At 35.4% G+C, this 19616-nt stretch overlaps 1 protein-coding gene across 1 annotated transcript in view; it reads right to left on the reverse strand.

Annotated features, from left to right (window-relative positions):
- Positions 1-19616, reverse strand: part of Gint3 (GDI interacting protein 3) — a 115237-nt gene that overhangs the window by 90597 nt on the left and 5024 nt on the right. The window contains exon 2 of the mRNA XM_090393213.1: positions 7536-7898. Coding sequence (XP_090249339.1) covers positions 7536-7753 — 218 coding nt within the window. The 5' untranslated portion in view covers positions 7754-7898. The remainder of the gene's footprint in view (positions 1-7535; positions 7899-19616) is intronic.

The following is a 19616-nucleotide window of genomic DNA, read 5'->3' on the forward strand; positions in this document are numbered from 1 at the left end:
TTTTTGGGGTTGTAGCCATTGGCTAAGAAAGTGTTGTGGTTTAATTCAGTGGTAAGGGCATTGTCATCGGAACAGATTAATTTTGCCCTGTTATATAGTGTTTTTATAACCCCATATTGTTGTGGGGGGGGGGGGTTGCTGGTGAATATCTGCCTGTATGGGTGGGTTTTCTGTAAACAGAGAAAACCAAGGATCCATCATGCTGGCGAGTGATTACAGTGTCTAGGAAAGGGAGACTTATTTTCTTCTTTTTCCAAGGTGAACTAGATTCTGGGGTGTTGGTTGTTTAATTGTGTTCAGAAGGAGTGGAGTGCATCTGAGCCATGTGGCCAAATAGGAAACATCATCATCATCAACGTAGCAAAGCCCAACAGTGGATTTTTGTTGGGCTGAGTTTAAGGCTTTCTCTTCAAAAGTCTCCATAAAGAAGTTGGCCAGGGGTGGGGAGAAGCCTATCTACAAGAATCACAAATTCCACAGTGTGAGTATGGAAACTGACCATCCGTGGTAACTGTTTGGCAGATCTAGCATTCATTATCCTCCCACATTTTTGCTACTAAGGGAATAGGAGCAACAGCTGCCCAGCATCTTTGTTGAACACTGCAAACTCATCAAACCTCTTACTTGTCCCACTTGTCCTTTATTCCTTTTATCTCGGTTCTGTGGAAAAGCCTTTCCTGAGGACTAAAACCTCCAAGAACATCAACAAATTACTTTGCTCTTGACCCTAAGCCACATGAGACTTTTTTTTTTTTTGCTATATATATAAAAAAAAGCCTTGTGCTGAGGATTAAACCTCATGCTTTGTGGCCTCTCACATGGGAGTGAACGAAGAGAGGATTTGAAATAGGAAGATAGCATTTAGGTTTGAATAGGATAAAAATTAATTTCATACTGAACAAAAAAAATATATACAAAAACTTTAAAAAGAAAGTTTAGTTTTCACAGATGAATTGTAGACTCAGCAGTAAATTCTAAAGAAAACAAGTGGAGTATGTGAAGTTTTTTTGTAAGAATGCGATCTGCACTTGAGTCTGCTGAATGTATTCTAACATTCAGCAGACTAAAGAAGTTAAAGAACAAAGTACTGGAAAATAAGTCAACATGTACCTTCAGAGAATATATAGAGAAAAATCTATGATAGCTGAGGTATATGTAAAAATAGCTAAACAAAAGTCATGGGAAGACTTAAAAACCTAGAAGCTAAATATTAGAAAATGGCAAAATGTTACGGAGGCTATTGAACAAAAAACAACTTTATTCCATACAAATTTATTCAATTGAATACCTTCCATACCAACTTTGCTAATTCTGTTGTATATTTTAGTATTTAATTTACCATCTATGTTAAAAATTCTGCCTAAGCAGCTGAAATGTTTTACTTGTTCTATAGGTTTCCCATTAAGGATGCAGTTGATGTTTGCAATGTTCTGCCTATTTTCATACCAAATTGATTACAGCAGTCATTCAATTTAGTTATGGAATCTGAAGAGTTGTACGGGATTTATTTAAGAGTATAATACCTGCATAAAATAAAGGAACCAAGTTGAATCTCCAAGTCTGATACCAGGCCTAATGTCTCTTTCATAATTTGATCCAATACAGATGAACAATAGAGATAATGTGCACCTTTGTATCACACCTGATTTAACATCAAATCATCTTCCTGGGTGAAAGGGGTGCTTAAGGGTCAAAGCTGTATAGCTGAGAGGAGACCTCCACATAGACTTTCAAGGAATGTGGAGAACCGACCAGGGCTTCTGACCTAATGTCCAATCCTCATCTTCTCGTGATGCACCCTGTTAGGTATCTACCTGAATACTGAACGAACGAGGATGGGCTGGCAATTTGGGATTTAGACGACCAAATTGTATTCTTATTGGCTTAAACCAATATACAAAATGATGGTACAACATGACAAAATTTCATGCTGGCTGGGACGTCGCCAGTTAAGCAAGGCCCCCCCAGTTGTTTTTGCCAGGGAATCAGGGCGAACAGCGAAAAGTCAGCTACTGGAACAAATCTGAAAGCATACATCCAACTCAACATCACCAGAGTTAAAGAGCAGTACTATCAACGTAAGAAGCCTGAATGGCAAAGAAATGGAGCTAGCTGAGGAATTAGATAAGTACCATATCTACATAATAGGGGTGACTGAAACAAAAAAAAAGACAAAAATGGTGAGATCTTTCTGAGCAATAAATACAAAATGTTATTTTCAGGAAATGACAATCAAGGAAAAGAAGGAGTAGTTATTGTATTCAACACTAAATATGAAGCTAATATTCTTGAATGGCAGACAGTCTCAAGTAGAGCGATGTGGGCAAATATGAGAATGGGGAATTGGACAATGAGACTTATTTGTGCCTATGGTCCTACAGAAGGTTCTACTATAGTAGAAGTGGAGGAATTTTTTGATGCTTTAGAGAAAGCAACTGAATAACAAGAGAAAGTATCTAAATAATAGAGTAGAAAATGATTGTCAGACATACAAAAATATTTGGAGAAAAGAGCAAATCTAATAATAATGGCAAATACCTGTTTTATTTCTGCTCAGGACATGGACTGGTTATTACTAACACCATGTTCCAACATAAAAATGTGCACAAATTCACATGGAGAGAATAGGCAAGGAATAAGAAAAGTCTCATTGACTATGTTATTGTTGATAGTGATGTTTTCTCGCTGGTGCAGGACACCAGAGCGTACAGAGGATTTGAAATTGGAAGTGATCACTATTTAGTCTTGAGCAGGATAAAACTGAATTTTATATTGAAAAGAATAACATGTAAGAAATTTTTAAAGCGAATAAAAGTTGGGCAGATCTCAGATGTTAACTGTAGACTAAAATACACAAAGATTATTGAAGAAAAAATGAAAGAGTTTGAGAACAGGAACCAAACTTTAGAGATTCAGTGGCAAGCCTTGAAGAAAACCTTGATTAATTCAGCCCGTAAGGCATGTGTGAGGTTGTCTGCAAGGATAGAAAAATCAGAAATCTATGGTGGACACAGGAAGTTAAAGAAAAGAAGAAAGCATATCAAAAGTTCCTGGAAAAACAGAGGGACGAAAACTAGCTAAATAAAAGTTATTGGAGGACTTTGGCAAGAATATAGAAAATAAATATCAAGAAGGTGGTAAGATATTCTGGAGGTAGTTGAAGAAGCTTAGAAATGGAGGAAAGAGTGCTGTAAAAGGAGACAGAGATGATATGAAAATGGGAGAAAAGATATTCTTGAAGTATGGAATAATTACTTCGAAAAATTGCTAAATGAAACAAGCAGTGATAGCACAGTGGTAAAAAAAAAACACTCAACAGTCATACAGTCAGGAATACATATCCGTACTTGAAGTAGAAAAAGCCATCAAAGGCTTGAAATGTGAAAAGGCAGCAGGAGTAGATGACATTCGACCAGAAATGCTAAAGTATGGTGGTATAAAAGTCTTACAGTGGCTGCACTCCATATTTCAGAAGGCCTGAACAGAGGGGCGAAAAAGGGAAATAAAACTGAATGTGAGAATTACAGAGGTATTTCCCCACTGAGTGTTCCTAGAAAGATTTATGCAAGTATACTTGAGAAACGGTTGAGAAGAATTGTGGAAGAAAAGCTTGGTGAAGAACAAGCTGGATTCAGGCCAAATAGAGGCTGTCAGGATCAGATCTTAACTTTGCAACAAATAGCTGAGAAAGCATGGGAATATAACAAAGATCTGTATTTAAGTTTTGTCAATCTGGAAAAGGCATATGACAATGTGCCAAGAGAGAAGCTATTCAGCACGCTACAGTTATACGGTGTCAATGGGGCATTATATCAAGCAATACTTAGTCTGTATTTGAGTTGTAAGTCGGCAGTTAGAATTGAAGGAAGTACAGGAAGATGGTTTAACGTTAAATCTGGTGTGAGACAAGGATGTACATTATCCCCTCTGTTATTCATTATCTATATGGATCACATTATGAAGGAAAGTGGTATGAAACATGATATCAGAATTGGAGATGTTAATGTCAGCTCTTTGCTTTATGCGGATGATGTTATACATCTAAATAAATCTGCTACAAGTTTGTAAGATTCCCTGACTAAATGGAATAACTGTTGTAATAGATATGGTATGAAGGTCAGCAATAAAAAGACAAAGGCAATTAAAATAGGTAGAATCGTTGAAAATGTCAACTGAGTTGTGAACGGAAAACCTGTGGAACAAGTAAACATTTCAGCTACTTAGGCACCATTTTTACTGAAGATGGTAAATTAAATATGGAAATAGACAATAGAATCAACAAAGCTGGTATGGTAAGAAGTCAACTGAATAAATTCATATGGAATAAGGGAGAAATTAGTCGGAACACTAAATTAGCTGTATACATATTCAAACCAGTTTTAACTTATGAATCTGAGAGCTGGGTCAGAAGTAAAACACTTCTGACCAAAGACTAGAGACTTCAGATATGAGAGTCCTAAGAAAGATTAGAGGCATGAACAGATGGCATCAATGGCAATATTATATTAAAAACAAAAATATTAGGAAAGAACTTGACATTGTCAGCATCCAGGAATGCGTTAGCAGAGCTAATCTCCAGTGGTATGATCACTTAAACAGAATGGTTGAGGAAAGATTAGCAAAACAAGTGTTCTCTGCCAGTTTGTGCAGGAAAACGACCCAGAGGAAGACCAAGATATAGGTCGACTGATACAGTACAAAGTGGCTTTGACGATAGAAATATAAGATCTGATAATGTTGGAGTCTTGGCAAGTAACAGACTGATTTCGAAGAAAACTGTAGATAGGAAGTTAGTAATGATGTAAATTTTTCATGTAGTACATGTCAGGAATTTGATATTGATGATCATCATCTTCCTGTACCTCTTTAAAACTGTTAAACTACAACTTGATGTGTCCCATTTAAACCATAAAATTGTAACGTTTGGATCAGCATTCCTCTTGGCACCTGGTCATGAGTTTTCTAGATCTACAAAATTTAAATATGATGCTTTTTATACTTCCATGATCTCTCAACTATTTATAAGTTTCTATCTATAAGTTTCTCCTATCTACTATAGATCAACTATCTATAAGTTTCTCCTTTTCAGAATTTTTTGTAGCCTTTTCAGTATGCTTGCATAATCCTTACCTGGAGCACTCAATAAGAAAATTCTGTAATTCTAACATTCAGTATTATTTTCCTTTTTGACAGATGGATACTATGTGAACACCACTCCAATCATCTGGAATTTGGCCTTTTGACCATGATCTCTGGATTATGCAGTGCATGGGACATTTCTGGTCAATCACTTGCTCCAGGCTGTCTTTCTACATTTCAGGTTTTTGATGAATTTTCCACCTCTAGTACTGATATGGGCTAGAATTTTGGATTTACAAACCAGTGTTTGGTGTGTCACTTAACTAAAACACATTTTATAAGCAAGAAATGTAACCTGACCATATGAAACAATCTGAATTATTGTTGAATTATTTCTCACTGTTGGTTCAGTGATGTGTAGATACAGCAATAAACAGAGGCCATTCTTTTCTTATTGTTTTGAAAAAGTACAAAATGTTTTAGAAGAATGCAAAGCAACTTCAGACATATTTGTAGACATGGAGAAAAAAAAAAGTATCTTCATTTCTATTTCAAGCAAATATGATCACCAGATTCAAATGTCACATCTACTCCGGCAGAGTGAATAGCAACTCCACTCCCAAACCTACAGGTAATGATGGATTTGAATCTTGTGGATCTTTGTTAATGTTCTTTAGGTGGGAGATGAATTTCACTGACAAGTGTAAGACCATCATTCAACTTGCTGGAGGACTGAAGTGGTATGAAAAAATTCCATATTTGGTCTTTGGAGCAAGGTTTTCAGATGATATATAAAGTAAATAAAATAAAATTAATGAAAAAAACATCCTTAACCCACCCACAGTATAATATACTCAGGTTTACAACCTTTCGTGGGTGGCCATCAGGTAACAAAAAACTGCATTATCAGTCAGGATTGATAATGCAAGTGAAGAGAGAAAGAGAGAGAGAAGAAGAAATATGCTTCTTCCAGAAGCATATTCCTCTTCACTTGAAAGCAAGATCAGAATGATATTCATTTGTCTCTGAGTTACTTGAAGAGCTCAGGATATGCCCTTGCTGCTGCTGCTTCACCACTGGCAGCATCACTTATTTTTATATTGTAAATTTGAGTTCACTGCATGAAATTAGTGAACCAGCCTTTGCTTGTATTGAAAGTCTCATTGCTACTTTCCTTTTATCTCATCAAACAAACCCTTTGCTTTTGATGATTTTTTTTTTTTTTTTTTTTTTTTATATATCATCTTATAAACCCTTTGCTTTATCACAAATAACAGAGTATAGGAGAGGGATATTTCTTTCTGAACTCATCTAATCCACAATGTGAGTAACTGTTCCATTTTTGCAATTACAGGAACACTTGAGTAGCCAAGAGTTGTAGCAATTTTCCCTTCTTGCAGTAGAAACTGCAAGAAGGGAAAATTGCTATAACTGACAAAGTCAACTGCATCGTGATTTTTGTTAGTGGAGGGACAATATATAGCTCTCCACAAACAGTTGGATATAACTGCCAACCCTCCATTCTTCTAATAACTTGCATCTTTTCTTTTACTGTTCCATTTGCATGGAACTTGAGCAACATTTTCACTAGCAGTTGCACTCTGTTATGACCAGACATGGTCAGTTTCATTTTTTATTTTAAAAAACAAATTTATTAAATAAAATAAATTCACTGTTAAGAGCCAGTAGTAATCTGAGACATTGAGATGATGCTCAGCCTGCTTAATAACACTGCTCATGACTTTTTTTTTTGGCAGTGGCAGAGTGAAACAGAATTTCTTCAAAAATTCTCAAAAAATATGAAATTCTAAGGAAATTATTAGAAAATTAGAAGCTTGAACTTAGGTGGCAATTCCAAGTAGCATAAATCAAATTGTTGTAAATCAAAGGCCTGCTGTATTATTTGAATAAGTTTAGTTCAAAATTGTTAATTTACTAAGATTGTGTTTATTATGCTATATTTCAGGCATTCAATTTACAAATGAAATGAAAAATGCAAACACAAAAGATCATGGATTGATACACCGAAATCATAGAAAAGGCATATGTTACTCGAAATCTATAACACCTATCACTTGGTTTTATTTAGACAGCACATAGGCCAGATGCAGTGTTATGCAAATAGCATAGGTCTAATCAGCAGAAATATAATAAACAATGCAAACTTGTCTTCAAAACAGGCAACATGTGACATACTTGTGAAAATTTCAAAAGTTTTGTCCTGATTATAGCCCAAGAGTGATAAAAAGTTAAAAGAAGTAATTTATTTGAAATAAGAATAAAATGTATCTTTGCAAAGTGAAAAGTTTCAAACTTTAAAGAGTCCTTTCAGAAAATAGTTTAAAAAAGTAACTATTTTCTATGCTAATACTCTTAAGTAATCTCAGATTCTATATAAAAATTAGCACTGTACTATACAATATAAAATATCAAAGAAGAAAAGTAACATTCTATACCAGTTCACTGGTTTGGTTTGACGACTTTCGAGACGAGCTAAAGCAGCCTCTCCTGCTTTCTTTGCTCCAGCTGACATGTGCTGGTGTGCTGGATATGAAGATTTGTTTGGTGTTTGCTGAACAGTTCTGGGAGGCTCTGAGAGTTTATGTCCTGGACCAGCTGATTTGAATTTTGATTCCGATCTTCTTTTTTCAAAAAATTTCTTGATAGTGGACATTTTAAACAAAGGATCAAAATAAATTCTTAGATCATTCTGCTATTTAAAAAATAATAAAAAAAAATCTAAATTCTAGGTGTGTGTTCCTTAGGAAGTTTCAGTTCTGTGGCTTCCTTCTTTAGATCTTCAAGACTTTTGCTTGTTGCTGGAAAACATTAAAAAAAAAAACAATACATTAATATATTAATACATTTTACAACAGTTTAAAATGTATCCTGTTCCTTTATCTTTAATAGTAAAAACACTACTTTCTTTACACAGTGTGTACAGCATTTAAGTCAACTGCATCAACTTTTTTGATTTTATACTGAGATTACCATCAGGAGCACAAGGACTAAGATTATAAGGCTAAGACATTATGTCTTAAATGTATGTTCTTCCTGAAAAATCAGTTTCCAGGAAGGAAAACCATACCACCTTATTTCAGACATCACTACAATTATACACAGTATGTTAATTACTCAAACATTGTGAGGACATACCCAGCAAATTAAGTAGATATTTTGGAGAAAATATTTACTTAACTAAATATTTTGGAGAAAATTTGGAGAAACTCATGTGGTTGCCCTTGACATTTCAAAGGCATTTCATCAGGTTTGGTACAGGGGCCTACTTAGCAAACTGCCATCCTATGGTCTGCCTTCCACACTCTACCACTGGATTGCCAACTTCCTCACTGGCTGCTTGCTATGTGTCATGTTGGATGGTTTCTTCTCCTCAGATTTCCCCACCAATGCAGGAATATCCCAGGATTCCATTCTTTCACCTGCTCTCTTCCTATTGTATATAAATGACCTGATGTCACAGACTTCTAGTCCTGTCCATATCTTTACTCATGATAGTATACTCCATTCCTCCTTTTCATTTAACAAACCTTGCAGTGCTCAAGTATTAACATCTTTAAGATCCACAACAGTTGGCTTGAACTCTGACCTCCTAGCTGTATCCCAATGGGAAAGGGACAATCTTATAGACTTCAACACCACCAAAACTCAGTCCTGTGTGATTTTTATCTTTTGCAAGAAAGAGCTCGCATCCCTCACCTTGAATAATACTGAGATAACTAAACACGATCAGATTTCCATTTTTGAACTGACCTATACCTCCAATCTTTCGTGGCACAAACACATTTCACTATAGCTTCTGCAGCCACCAAAAACCTGGTGTACTTTTTTTTTTTTTTTGCACAAGACACTACTTTGCATCTTCACAGCTGTTAACTATATACAAATCCCAAATCTGTTCAACCATGGAATACTGATTCGATATTTGGGGTGGTGCACTAAAATCCTCGTTACGAATGCTCAATTCTATCAAGAAGAGGGACTCTAGCCACTGGTGAGCTATAAGGGGCTTGTGTGAACCCTTTGTTAAATTTTTCTGAAATTTGCGAGCTCCTTGTTCTTCTTGTTTAATAATCTTGTAGAACTAGAAAATACCACCGTGGAATGTATACATGCTACTATAATTGCTACTTTAAATTCATATGGATTTTCTGATAACTATATAAAAAATCATTTCATTGCATTTTGTTCTGATGGAGCTATGTTAGCAGTGTAATGTTAGGAAACAAATCAGGTGTTGCAATCAAACTTCAACAAAAATTTCCCAATGTTGTGATTTGGCACTGCGCTCATCATTTACACTTAGCATTAGACGATTCAATAAAAAACATTAGAGAAATAAATCATTTTGAAATATTTATAGATAAATTATATGCTTTTTATCATCAATCACCAAAAAATCAACGAGAATTAAATACAATTGCAAAAGGCCTTGGTATCGAAATTTTAAAGATCGGTGTGTGTTTGGACCACGATGGGCAGCTTGCAGTTTACGAACGGCTCTTGCTTTGTGGAGAAATTATCCAGGTTTATGCAAGCATTTTGCATCAAACGATAAATATAGGGGCTTTTTAAACTGACTTCTCAATTTGGAATATTTTAAAAGATCAATCATTAATGATTGATATCCTACAGGAATTATCATATCTGTCAGAAGCTCTATAAAGTCGCAATATAAGTATTATAAGAGCTAAGTTAGGCGCTTTTTTTTTTTTTTGTTCCATGATGAGAGCCTTTTGTTAAAATTTCCATAGCTCACCACTGACTCTATCTAATAAATGATCCCTCGCTAACAGACATTCAGTTTCTGTGTTGGGCCTCTTCTACAGATACTTTCATGGACAGTGCTCTGCTGAATTAGCTACTATTATTCCCCCCCACCACTTTTCTCCAAATTCATTAGAACAAGAGCCACTGTTAAACAATACCCTTTTGCAAGTCACTGTACTAACTTCACTGCCTCCTCTTTCATTTCATCTACTTCTGCTCTTTTCAACAGTCACCCTGTTACCCTTTATCCAACCACCACCACTTTGCCTTCTCCAAAGAGTACAAAGTTCAGTCATTCAAAGCGTGAACAGATTCCTCTCTTTTTCTTTTCCTTATGACCACACACTTCGCTAATGTGCCACAGATCTTGTGGCCATTCGTGTGTGGTTCAGATATATTTTAAAAAATGATATATATGTAGAATATAGTTGGGAGGGGGGAGACATGGCTGATACATGGCATCCACATCTTCCTGTTGTACAGGAAGATGTGGATGCCATGTATCAGCAATTAGCAATCAGCGCAGTCTGAGCAATTATGAGGAGATTTCAACTATGCAGTTATAGATCAAGACGTGACAATATGAAAATGAAATTCACACAGTTACTTAGGGATAACTAACTGAAATAGGTGATGAAGAGGGACAGGGTTTTGTGAATGCTTGATCAACTGTTAAAACTCTACTGGCCTGATTTCTGGCAGGAAAAAAAAAAAAAAACTACATCAAAGTAAGAGTCCTGTTATTATTATATTATTATCTATTTGGTTACAAATCATTAAGTTATGTTAAACTAGAGAGCAACATGCTCTCGCAATTAATCATAAATTAGGACAACCAGTATAGCTGAAATTATTGCTTAGAATCCTAAAATAAGGGTTTGCTGGAAAACTTTAAGAACTTAAGTGGGCCGAAGGTGTACCACCCATGTGTTAAGATCCTAATTTTAACATTAATGGTAGCATAAAAATCCCAGAAATTTTGATGGCACACCTTCAGCCCACTTAAGTTCTTCAAGTTTTTCCCTTACTTTAAGACTAAGCAATAATTTCAGCTCTTATTCACCATCTATACTGTTTTGTTCTAATTTATATGAGTACTGATATGAGTAATTATGTAACAGCATACTGCTCTCTCTAGCTTAATATATCTTTTAATGAGTTGTAATAACCAAATAGATAACAATAATAACATGACTCTAGCTTCGATGTAGTATCGTCTTTTTTTTTTTTTTTTGAACCAGAGGTCAGGCCAGTAGTTTTAATGGCTGACCAAATTACTAACTTTAGCATACCATGTAGATTGTAATGTGGCCTGTTTCTTTGTATATATGTGTATACTCAGTGGTGTAGCTAGAATTTTTGCTGCCCGGGGCGGTCCCTGAGTTTGCTGCCCCTCTCAATACAAACCTAAAATACTACAAAAAGTCAAAATGACATATAGGGAAATAAATTAAAACACTATGTTTATTTTTGAAGTAAAACTTTAATTTCAACATTCTAAAATGTTATATTTCTTGCTTTTCTGTTAGCAAAATCATTGATGACATTGGCGAAGTCTATTTCATAGTAATATAGGTAATTCTTAATCAGTTTTATTTAGAAAAACTCCTCTTACAACTAGCAACACTTACAGCAATTGTGAGGAAAATTCACAGTAGTATTACAATATTTGGAAATGAGTTCTCGAGACTGTATTTTAGAATTAACTGTAAAAGTTCAAAAAGGTTTAAAGTGCTGTCCGGGGCGGACCGTCCCCTCTAGCTATGCCACCGAGTATACTCCAGATGATGACCTTGATAAGGTCGAAACAATGAGTGATTATTTTGTGTAGAAAGGATTATGTATTTGTCTAATTTTGATGGTATATATCAGAACACAGAATTATAAGTAAATAATTATTTATTGACGATATTTTGCTGGTGTTATAACCAGCATCTTCAGAGCACAAAAACACAGTTTGTCACAGTATGCGAGACTACACCAACAAGGTGTAACAAAGGGACTAGTATAACAAAATTGTAGCAACAACACAAAGACTTAAGTCCTAATTAAGGTGCCCTCTATCTATTAAAAAAAAAAAAAAAAAAAAAACAGAGAGAGAAAGCAGGTACTAGTTATGTCTTAAGATAATCAAATCTTAGCCATGTTTATTGAGATTCGGAGTATTTTAAGGCTTCTGTGCAGTACTTTTGTTTTCTTCCAGTTGCTCCTGTGTGCAGGGGTATCCAAAGCATGGACTGCTAGGCTTGACCTGCCATAGTGATAGTGCCGGATGTATCTTTTATGTTCACTGATGCAAATGTCCACAGTTCTTCCTGTTTGACTGTAGTAGGCTTGATCGCACGAGCAGGGTATTTCGTAGACTCCTGGATGTGATAAAGGAGGGATGCTGTCCTTGGGTGAACAGATGAGAGTTGCTAATTTGACACACAGTCTGAATACAGTGCATAGATAGTTGATGTTTATTGAGAATTCTAGATATCTTTTCCGATGTGCCTTTAATGTATCAGATGATGACTTTTGTTGTAGTTATCTGTGGTGGATGGTGAAAGGGGTTTCTTAGGAGCATTTAGTATTTTGTTTATCTTATGGGGATTATAGCCATTAGCCAAGAAGGTATGGCGCAAGTGAGCCAGTTCAGCAGCAAGAGCACTGTCACTGGAACAGATTGCACTCATTCTGTGAGTTAGCGTTATTAAGATACCATACTGTTGAGAAGGGTGATGGTGTGATTGTTTGTATAAATATATCCCTGTATGTGTGGGTTTTCTAAAAACTGATGATAAGGAACCATCTGGAAGATGTGTGATTAGTGCATCCAGGAAGGGCAGACAGCTATTAGCTTCCAGTTCCATTGTAAAGTGGATTTTTCGATGTTGGCTATTTAAATGCACTAAGAATGTATCCAATGTCCTGGGCCATGTGGCGAAATAGCAAGCACATCGTCAACATAGCGTAGCCAAAGTGTTGGTTTGAGAGTGGCTGTATTGATAGCTAGTTTTTCCAAGGTGTTATATGTAGAAGTTGGTTGGGGGGGGGGGGAGCCCATAGCTCTTTGCATATTTTATTTTCCCTTTCCATGTGAAATATCCTGCATGTATTGTGAAATTAAATAGTTCACATATATGAGGGGGAAAGTGTGACTTAAGCAGATTAAGGGTTTCAATTAATGGCACATTTGTGAATAGTGAGGTATTATCAAAGCTGCCCTTCCTGGATACACGTCTTCCAGATGGTTACTTATCATTTCTCAGTTTTTAGAAAACCCACACACACACAGGGAGATATTTACACAAACAATCACACCATCACCCTTCTCAACAGTACGGTATCTTAACAATGCTAACTCACAGAGTGAGAGCAATCTGTTCCAATGACAATGCTCTTGCTGCTCAACTGGCTCACTTATGTCACACATTCTTGGTCAATGGCTATAATCCCCATAAGATAAACAAAATACTAAATGCTCCTAAGAAACCCCTCCCACTATCTACTATGGACAATCACCATTCCATCCCATTAAAGGCATATCGGAAAAGATATCTAGAATTCTCAATAAACATCAACTATCTATGCACTGTATTCAGACCACGTATCAAATTAGCAACTCTCATCTGTTCACCTAAGGACAGCATCCCTCCTTTATCACATCCAGGAGTCTATGAAGTACCCTGCTTGTGTGATCAAGCCTACTACAGTCAAACAGGAAGAACTGTGGACATTTGCATCAGTGAACATAAAAGATACATCCGGCACTATCACTATGAAAAGTCGGGCCTAGCAGACCATGCTTTGGATACCCCTGAACATAAGATCAACTGGAAGAAAACAGAAGTACTACACAGAAGCTTTTACAAGTAAGAGAGATTGTTCTTAGAGGCAACAGAAGCCTTAAAACATATTCCGAATTTCAACAAATATGGCTGTATAAATTTGCCTAATATTTGGAAGAGATTCATCTTAAGACATAACTAGTACCTGCTTTCCCTCTGTTTTTTTTTTTGTTTTTTTTTTAAATAGATAGAGGGTGCCTAATTAGGACTTTAGTCTTTGTGTTGTTGCTACGATTTTGTTATACTAGTCCCTTTGTTACACCATGTTGTTCTAGTCTTGTGTACTGTGACAAACTGTGTTTTTGTGCTCAGAAGATGCTGGTTATAATACCAGCGAAATATCAGCAATAAGTCAATAAATAATTATTTACTTATAATTCTATGTTCTAATATATACTGTCGAAATTAAACAACAGTGATTATTTTGTTGTATTTATTTATTGTTTTTTTTTTAAATTGAAGTGTTACTATAACAAGGTAATTGTTTCCATAAATTTTAATAATGAAATATCAGGAAGGTAGTAAAATATTCTGGAGGCTATTAAAAAGCTCAGAAATAGAGGAATGAATACCTGTAAAAGGAATTAGAGATGATAAAGAGGACATGAAAATTGAAGATAAAGATATTCTTGATGTGTAGAGTAATTACATTGAAAGATTGCTAAATGAAACAAGCACTGACAGCATGGGGATAGAAAACACTGAACAGGAATGCTATCTGGATGGGAAAATTTGGAGAAAAGAGCAAAGCTAATAATAATGGCAAATACCTGTTGGATTTCTGCTCAGGACATGGACTGGTTATTACTAACACCATGTTCCAACATAAAAATGTGCACAAATTCACATGGAGAGAACAGGCAAGGAATAAGAAAAATCTCATTGACTATGTTATTGTTAATAGTGATGTTTTCTCCCTGGTGCAGGACACCAGAGTGTACAGAGGATTTGAAATTGGAAGCAATCACTATTTAGTCTTGAGCAGGATAAAATTGAATTTCATATTGAAAAGAATAACATGTAAGAAAGTTTTAAAGCAAATAAAAGTTGAGTAGCTCTCAGATGTGAACTGTAGACTAACATACACAAAGATTATTGAAGAAAAAATGAAAGAGTTTCAGAACAAGAACCAAACCTTGGAGATTCAATGGCAAGCCTTGAAGAAAACCCTGATTGATTCAGCCAGAGGTGCATATGGTGAGGTTCTCTGCAAGGGTAGAAAAATCAGGACTCCATGGTGGACACAGGAAGTTAAAGAGGCAGTGAAAGAAAAGAAGAAATCATATCAAAAGTTCCTGGCAAATAAGCCAGATTTTTCTCTTAGCGAATACAGGGACAAATGTAAGACGGCGAAACATTGTGTAAAACTAGCTAAACAAACGTCATGGGAGGACTTTGGCAAGAACATAGAAAATAAATAACAAGAAGGTGGTAAGATATTCTGGAGGATTTTGAAGAAGCTTAGAAATGGAGGAAAGACTGCTGTAAAAGGAGTTAGAGATGATAAAGGTGACATGAAAACAGGAGAAAAAGATATCCTTGAAGTAGGGAGTAATTACTTCGAAAAATTGCTAAATGAAACAAGCAGTGATAGCACAGTGGTAAAAAACACTCAACAGGCATACAGTCAGGAATACATATCCCTACTTGAAGTAGAAAAAGCCATCAAAGGCTTGAAATGTGGAAAGGCAGCAGGAGTAAATGATATTCGACCAGAAATGCTGAAGTATGGTGGTATAAAAGTCTTACAGTGGCTGCACTGCATAGTTCAGAAAGCCTAGACAGAGGGATGAATTCCTGATGAAAGGAGTAGAGCTGCCATAGTGCCCACATAGAAAAAGGGAAATAAAACAATGTGAGAATTACAGAGGTATTTCCCTACTGAGTGTTCCTCGCAAGATCTATGCAAGTATACTTGAGAAACGGTTGAGAAGAATTGTGGAAGAAACGCTTGGTGAAGAACAAGCTGGATTCAGGCCAAATAGAGGTTGTCAGTATCAGATCTTCACTTTACGACAAACAGTCGAGAAAGCATGGGAATATAACAAAGATCGGTATTTAGGTTTTGTCGATCTGTTAAAGGCATATGACAAGGTGCCAAGAGAGAAGCTATTCAATACGCTACAGTTCTTTGGTGTCAATGGGACATTATATCAAGCAATACTTAGTCTTTATTTGAGTTGTAAGTCAACAGTTAGAATTGAAGGAAGTACAGGAAGATGGTTTAATGTTAATTCTGGTGTGAGACAAGGATGTACATTATCTCCTCTGTTATTCATTATCTATATGGATCACATTATGAAGGAAAGTGGTATTGAACATGATATCAGAATTGAAGATGTTAATGTCAGCTCTTTGCTTTATACAGACGATGTTATACTTCTGAATAAATCTGCTACAAGTTTGCAAGATTCCCTGACTAAACCGAATAACTGTTTTAAGATATGGTATGAAGGTCAGCATTAAAAAGACAAAGACAATGAAAAGAGGTTGAATCGTTGAAAATGTCAACTGTGTTGTGAACGGGGAACCTGTGGAACAAGTAAAACATTTCAGCTATTTAGGCACGATTTTTAGTGAAGATGGTAAATTAAATATGGAAATAGACAACAGAATCAACAAAGCTGGTATATGGTATGGTAGGAAGTCAATTGAATAAATTCATATGGAATAAGAGAGAAATTAGTCAGAACACTAAATTAGCTGTATACAAGCAGTGTTCAAACTAGTTTTAACTTATGGATCTGAGAGCTGGGTCAGAAGTAAAACACTTGACCAAAGGCTAGAGACCGTAGATATGAGAGTCCTGAGAAAGATTAGAGGAGTGAACAGATGACATTAATGGCAATATCATATTAAAAACGAGGATATTCGAAAAGAACTTGACATTGTCGGCATCCAGGAGTTTGTTAGCAGAGCTAATCTCAGGTGGTATGGTCACTTAAACAGAATGGGCGAGGAAAGATGATTAGCAAAACAGGTGTTCTCTGCCAGGTTGGTAGGAAAAGACCCAGAGGAAGACCAAGATATAGGTGGATTGAAATGGTAAATGTGCCTTAGACCAGTGCTTCCCAAACTTATGGATGTAAAGGCCCCCTTGGAAAAATTAAAGTATTTCACGGCCTCTATCGAAAAAAAATTCGTAATACAGACATATATTATTATAATATTTATTGTATTTATATTTAATACAAAACATACACAGCAAATATTGCAAAAATCAAATGCAAATATTACCTTTTTAGCATCTTATATATATACACATTTAACACGGCACACTTGGTCTTAAAACATTTTAAATTTGTTTTCATTATTTCATGGCCCCCCTGAACAAAACTAACAGTACCCAAGTGGGCTGCGACCCACAGTTTGGGAAGCGCTGCCTTAGACAATAGAAATATAAAATCTGAGAATGATAATATAGGAGTCTTGACAAGTAATAGACTGATTTGGAGGAAAATTGTAGATAGGAAGTTAGTAATGATGCAAATTTTTCATGTAGTACTATCATATCCTGTACACTCCTTGAGGGTACATGTCAGGAATTTGATGATGATTGTTAAGTGTCATTGCCTTCCAGAAGGTTGACTACCATGAGCTTCCACCATGTACGGTTTGGTGCTTCTCCCTTACATTCTTCATAAAGACAAAAAGGTTCAGTCCTTAATATTTCACATCCAATCTGTTCTTTGTCTCTTCCTCTTCTTTTCCCTTGTATCTCTTCCTCCTAAGTGTTTTTTGTAGGATTCATGCCTTAGTATGTGACCAAGTTAGGTGGTTCTCCTTTCTTAATGATTTTCAAGTCTTATCTTCTCCAATCAGTTGTAATATCTATAAATTAGTTTATTGGCAGTCCATGGGACTGTAAGGATTCTTCTGAGAATCCACATTTCAAAGGCTTTCAGTTTATTTTTACAATATTTTGATACTATTGAAAGTTTATTTTTCATTTGGTTAGACTATAATAAATTTAGTTAAATCCTTTATCCAAGTGTGAGCAAACAAAGTTTGCACCTGAAAGTATCTTCAGGACTGGGGTAAGGTGGTACAACACTGGGAAACTGTTGCAAAGGTGGAGCAAGCTAACATCACTCCTGAAGATCACCCCAGACACAAACTTTGTTTGCTCACACTTTAATAAAGGATTAAACTAAATTTATTATAGCCTAACCAAGTGAATAATAAACTTTCAACATCTTTCTCTAAATCCAGAGTAATTTATTAAAAAAGGTGGCACACCGTTTGGCAACTCCTATAGGTAGAGATCACCTTGCTAATGCTTCTGCCTGGTATCTCCACTTGGGCCTGGCTCCCACTGAAGAGACCTCAATAAAGGTCGAAATTAGTCTGGGTAGTGACCCTTCTCTTGATGCATAACATTAAACATATCCACAAGGAGATGTGTTTTGCATTATAGGAGATACTGAAATAGGAGTGATGTTAGCTTACTCCACCTTTGCAAGAAGTTGCCCGGTGTTGTACCGCCTTACCCCAGTCCTGAAGATACTTTCAGGCACAAACTTTGTTTGCTCACACTTGGATAAAGGATTAAACTAAGTTTATTATATTACTTTGATACTGTCCAGATTTCTGCTCCATATAGCAGTGATGACCATACATAGCATTTGGACAGCCAAATTCTTTTTTTTGTGTGAATTTCCCTTGAGGTCAGAATGTTTTTCATGCTAATGAAGGTTGATCTAGAACAGGGGTCAGGAACCTTTTAGAACGAAAGAGCCATTCCACCAAAAAAATTAATTGAAACAAAATTTTGGGAGCTGCAACTTCAATTCAATTTTTCCTGGTGACTCAAAGTTGCAGTTAGTTCGAACTTGGGTAAATTTGTTTTTAATTCAGTACTTCCAGTTATCAAATACTAGTTTTATGTTTGCATATACATTTTTTATATGTTCAATAAATAAAACAACATTAAGTTTGATTAAGTTTTTAATCACAAAGCATGTTTAAGTATTATATTGCAAAAAAGTCAGAATTTGTATTGCAAAAAGAATTAGTCTGAACAAAAATACAATATTATTTATTTTAATAGATATTTGATTGTTTTAATTTAAAATTCACTAATGAGACTTTTGATTTTGCATCTTCTCATCCAATTTACTTAAATCTGGATTGTATGTCGTGCGCTTTAATAGTAATTCGGCTTTCAAACTTTCATCAGTCAATTTGTTCCTATACTTATTTTTAATTTAATTCACTGAAGAGAAAAATTGTTCACAATTGTATGTTGAACTGAAAAGAGTCAAAACTCCAAAAGCAAGTCGCCTGGCATTTGAATAATTAGTTGGGAAAGAGTTCAAAATTTAAATATAATTTCCCGTGGTGTTTCTTCCATAGTTTCCTCATTTTCGTCAATTTCTGCTACCATTTCCTGAAGTTTTTGTACCCAGATGCTTTTATTCTGAATTTCCAGAAGCTCCATTTGTAGTTGTGCAATTGATATTCCGGGAAAAACTTCAATATCTATTAATTTTAAATTGCAATTTAACGGATGCAATATAAATTTCATCATCTCCTGATGTTTTTTAAAATCCTGAAATCTGCTTGTAAATGAATCTAAAATTACAGTAATCATTTCAGCGAATATTCGCGATCAACTTTTTCTTGATTTAAACTCAATCTATAATTTTTTAGATTTTCAAAATATATAAATTTTTCTTCAGTAACATGTTCAAAAAACACTCTTAGTTTCTGTTCAAAGATAAGGCTGTGTTTCCCTTCCCTTGCAACTTCAAATTTAGCTTATTAAAATGTCCTGTCATATAAAGCAAAAAACAAAAAATTTGTATCCATTCGGGATTACTGAGAAGTTCCACATGATTTATGCTATAATTTTTAGTGGTTAAGAAAACTATTACTTGTTTTAAGCACTGGAAAAAAAAACGTTTTAATGCTTTT

The sequence above is a fragment of the Typopeltis vanoorti genome, chromosome 5 (genome assembly GCF_054136105.1).
Source record: "Typopeltis vanoorti isolate ZY-2024b chromosome 5, IOZ_Tvanoo_1.0, whole genome shotgun sequence".
Classification (NCBI taxonomy): Eukaryota; Metazoa; Arthropoda; class Arachnida; order Uropygi; family Thelyphonidae; genus Typopeltis; species Typopeltis vanoorti.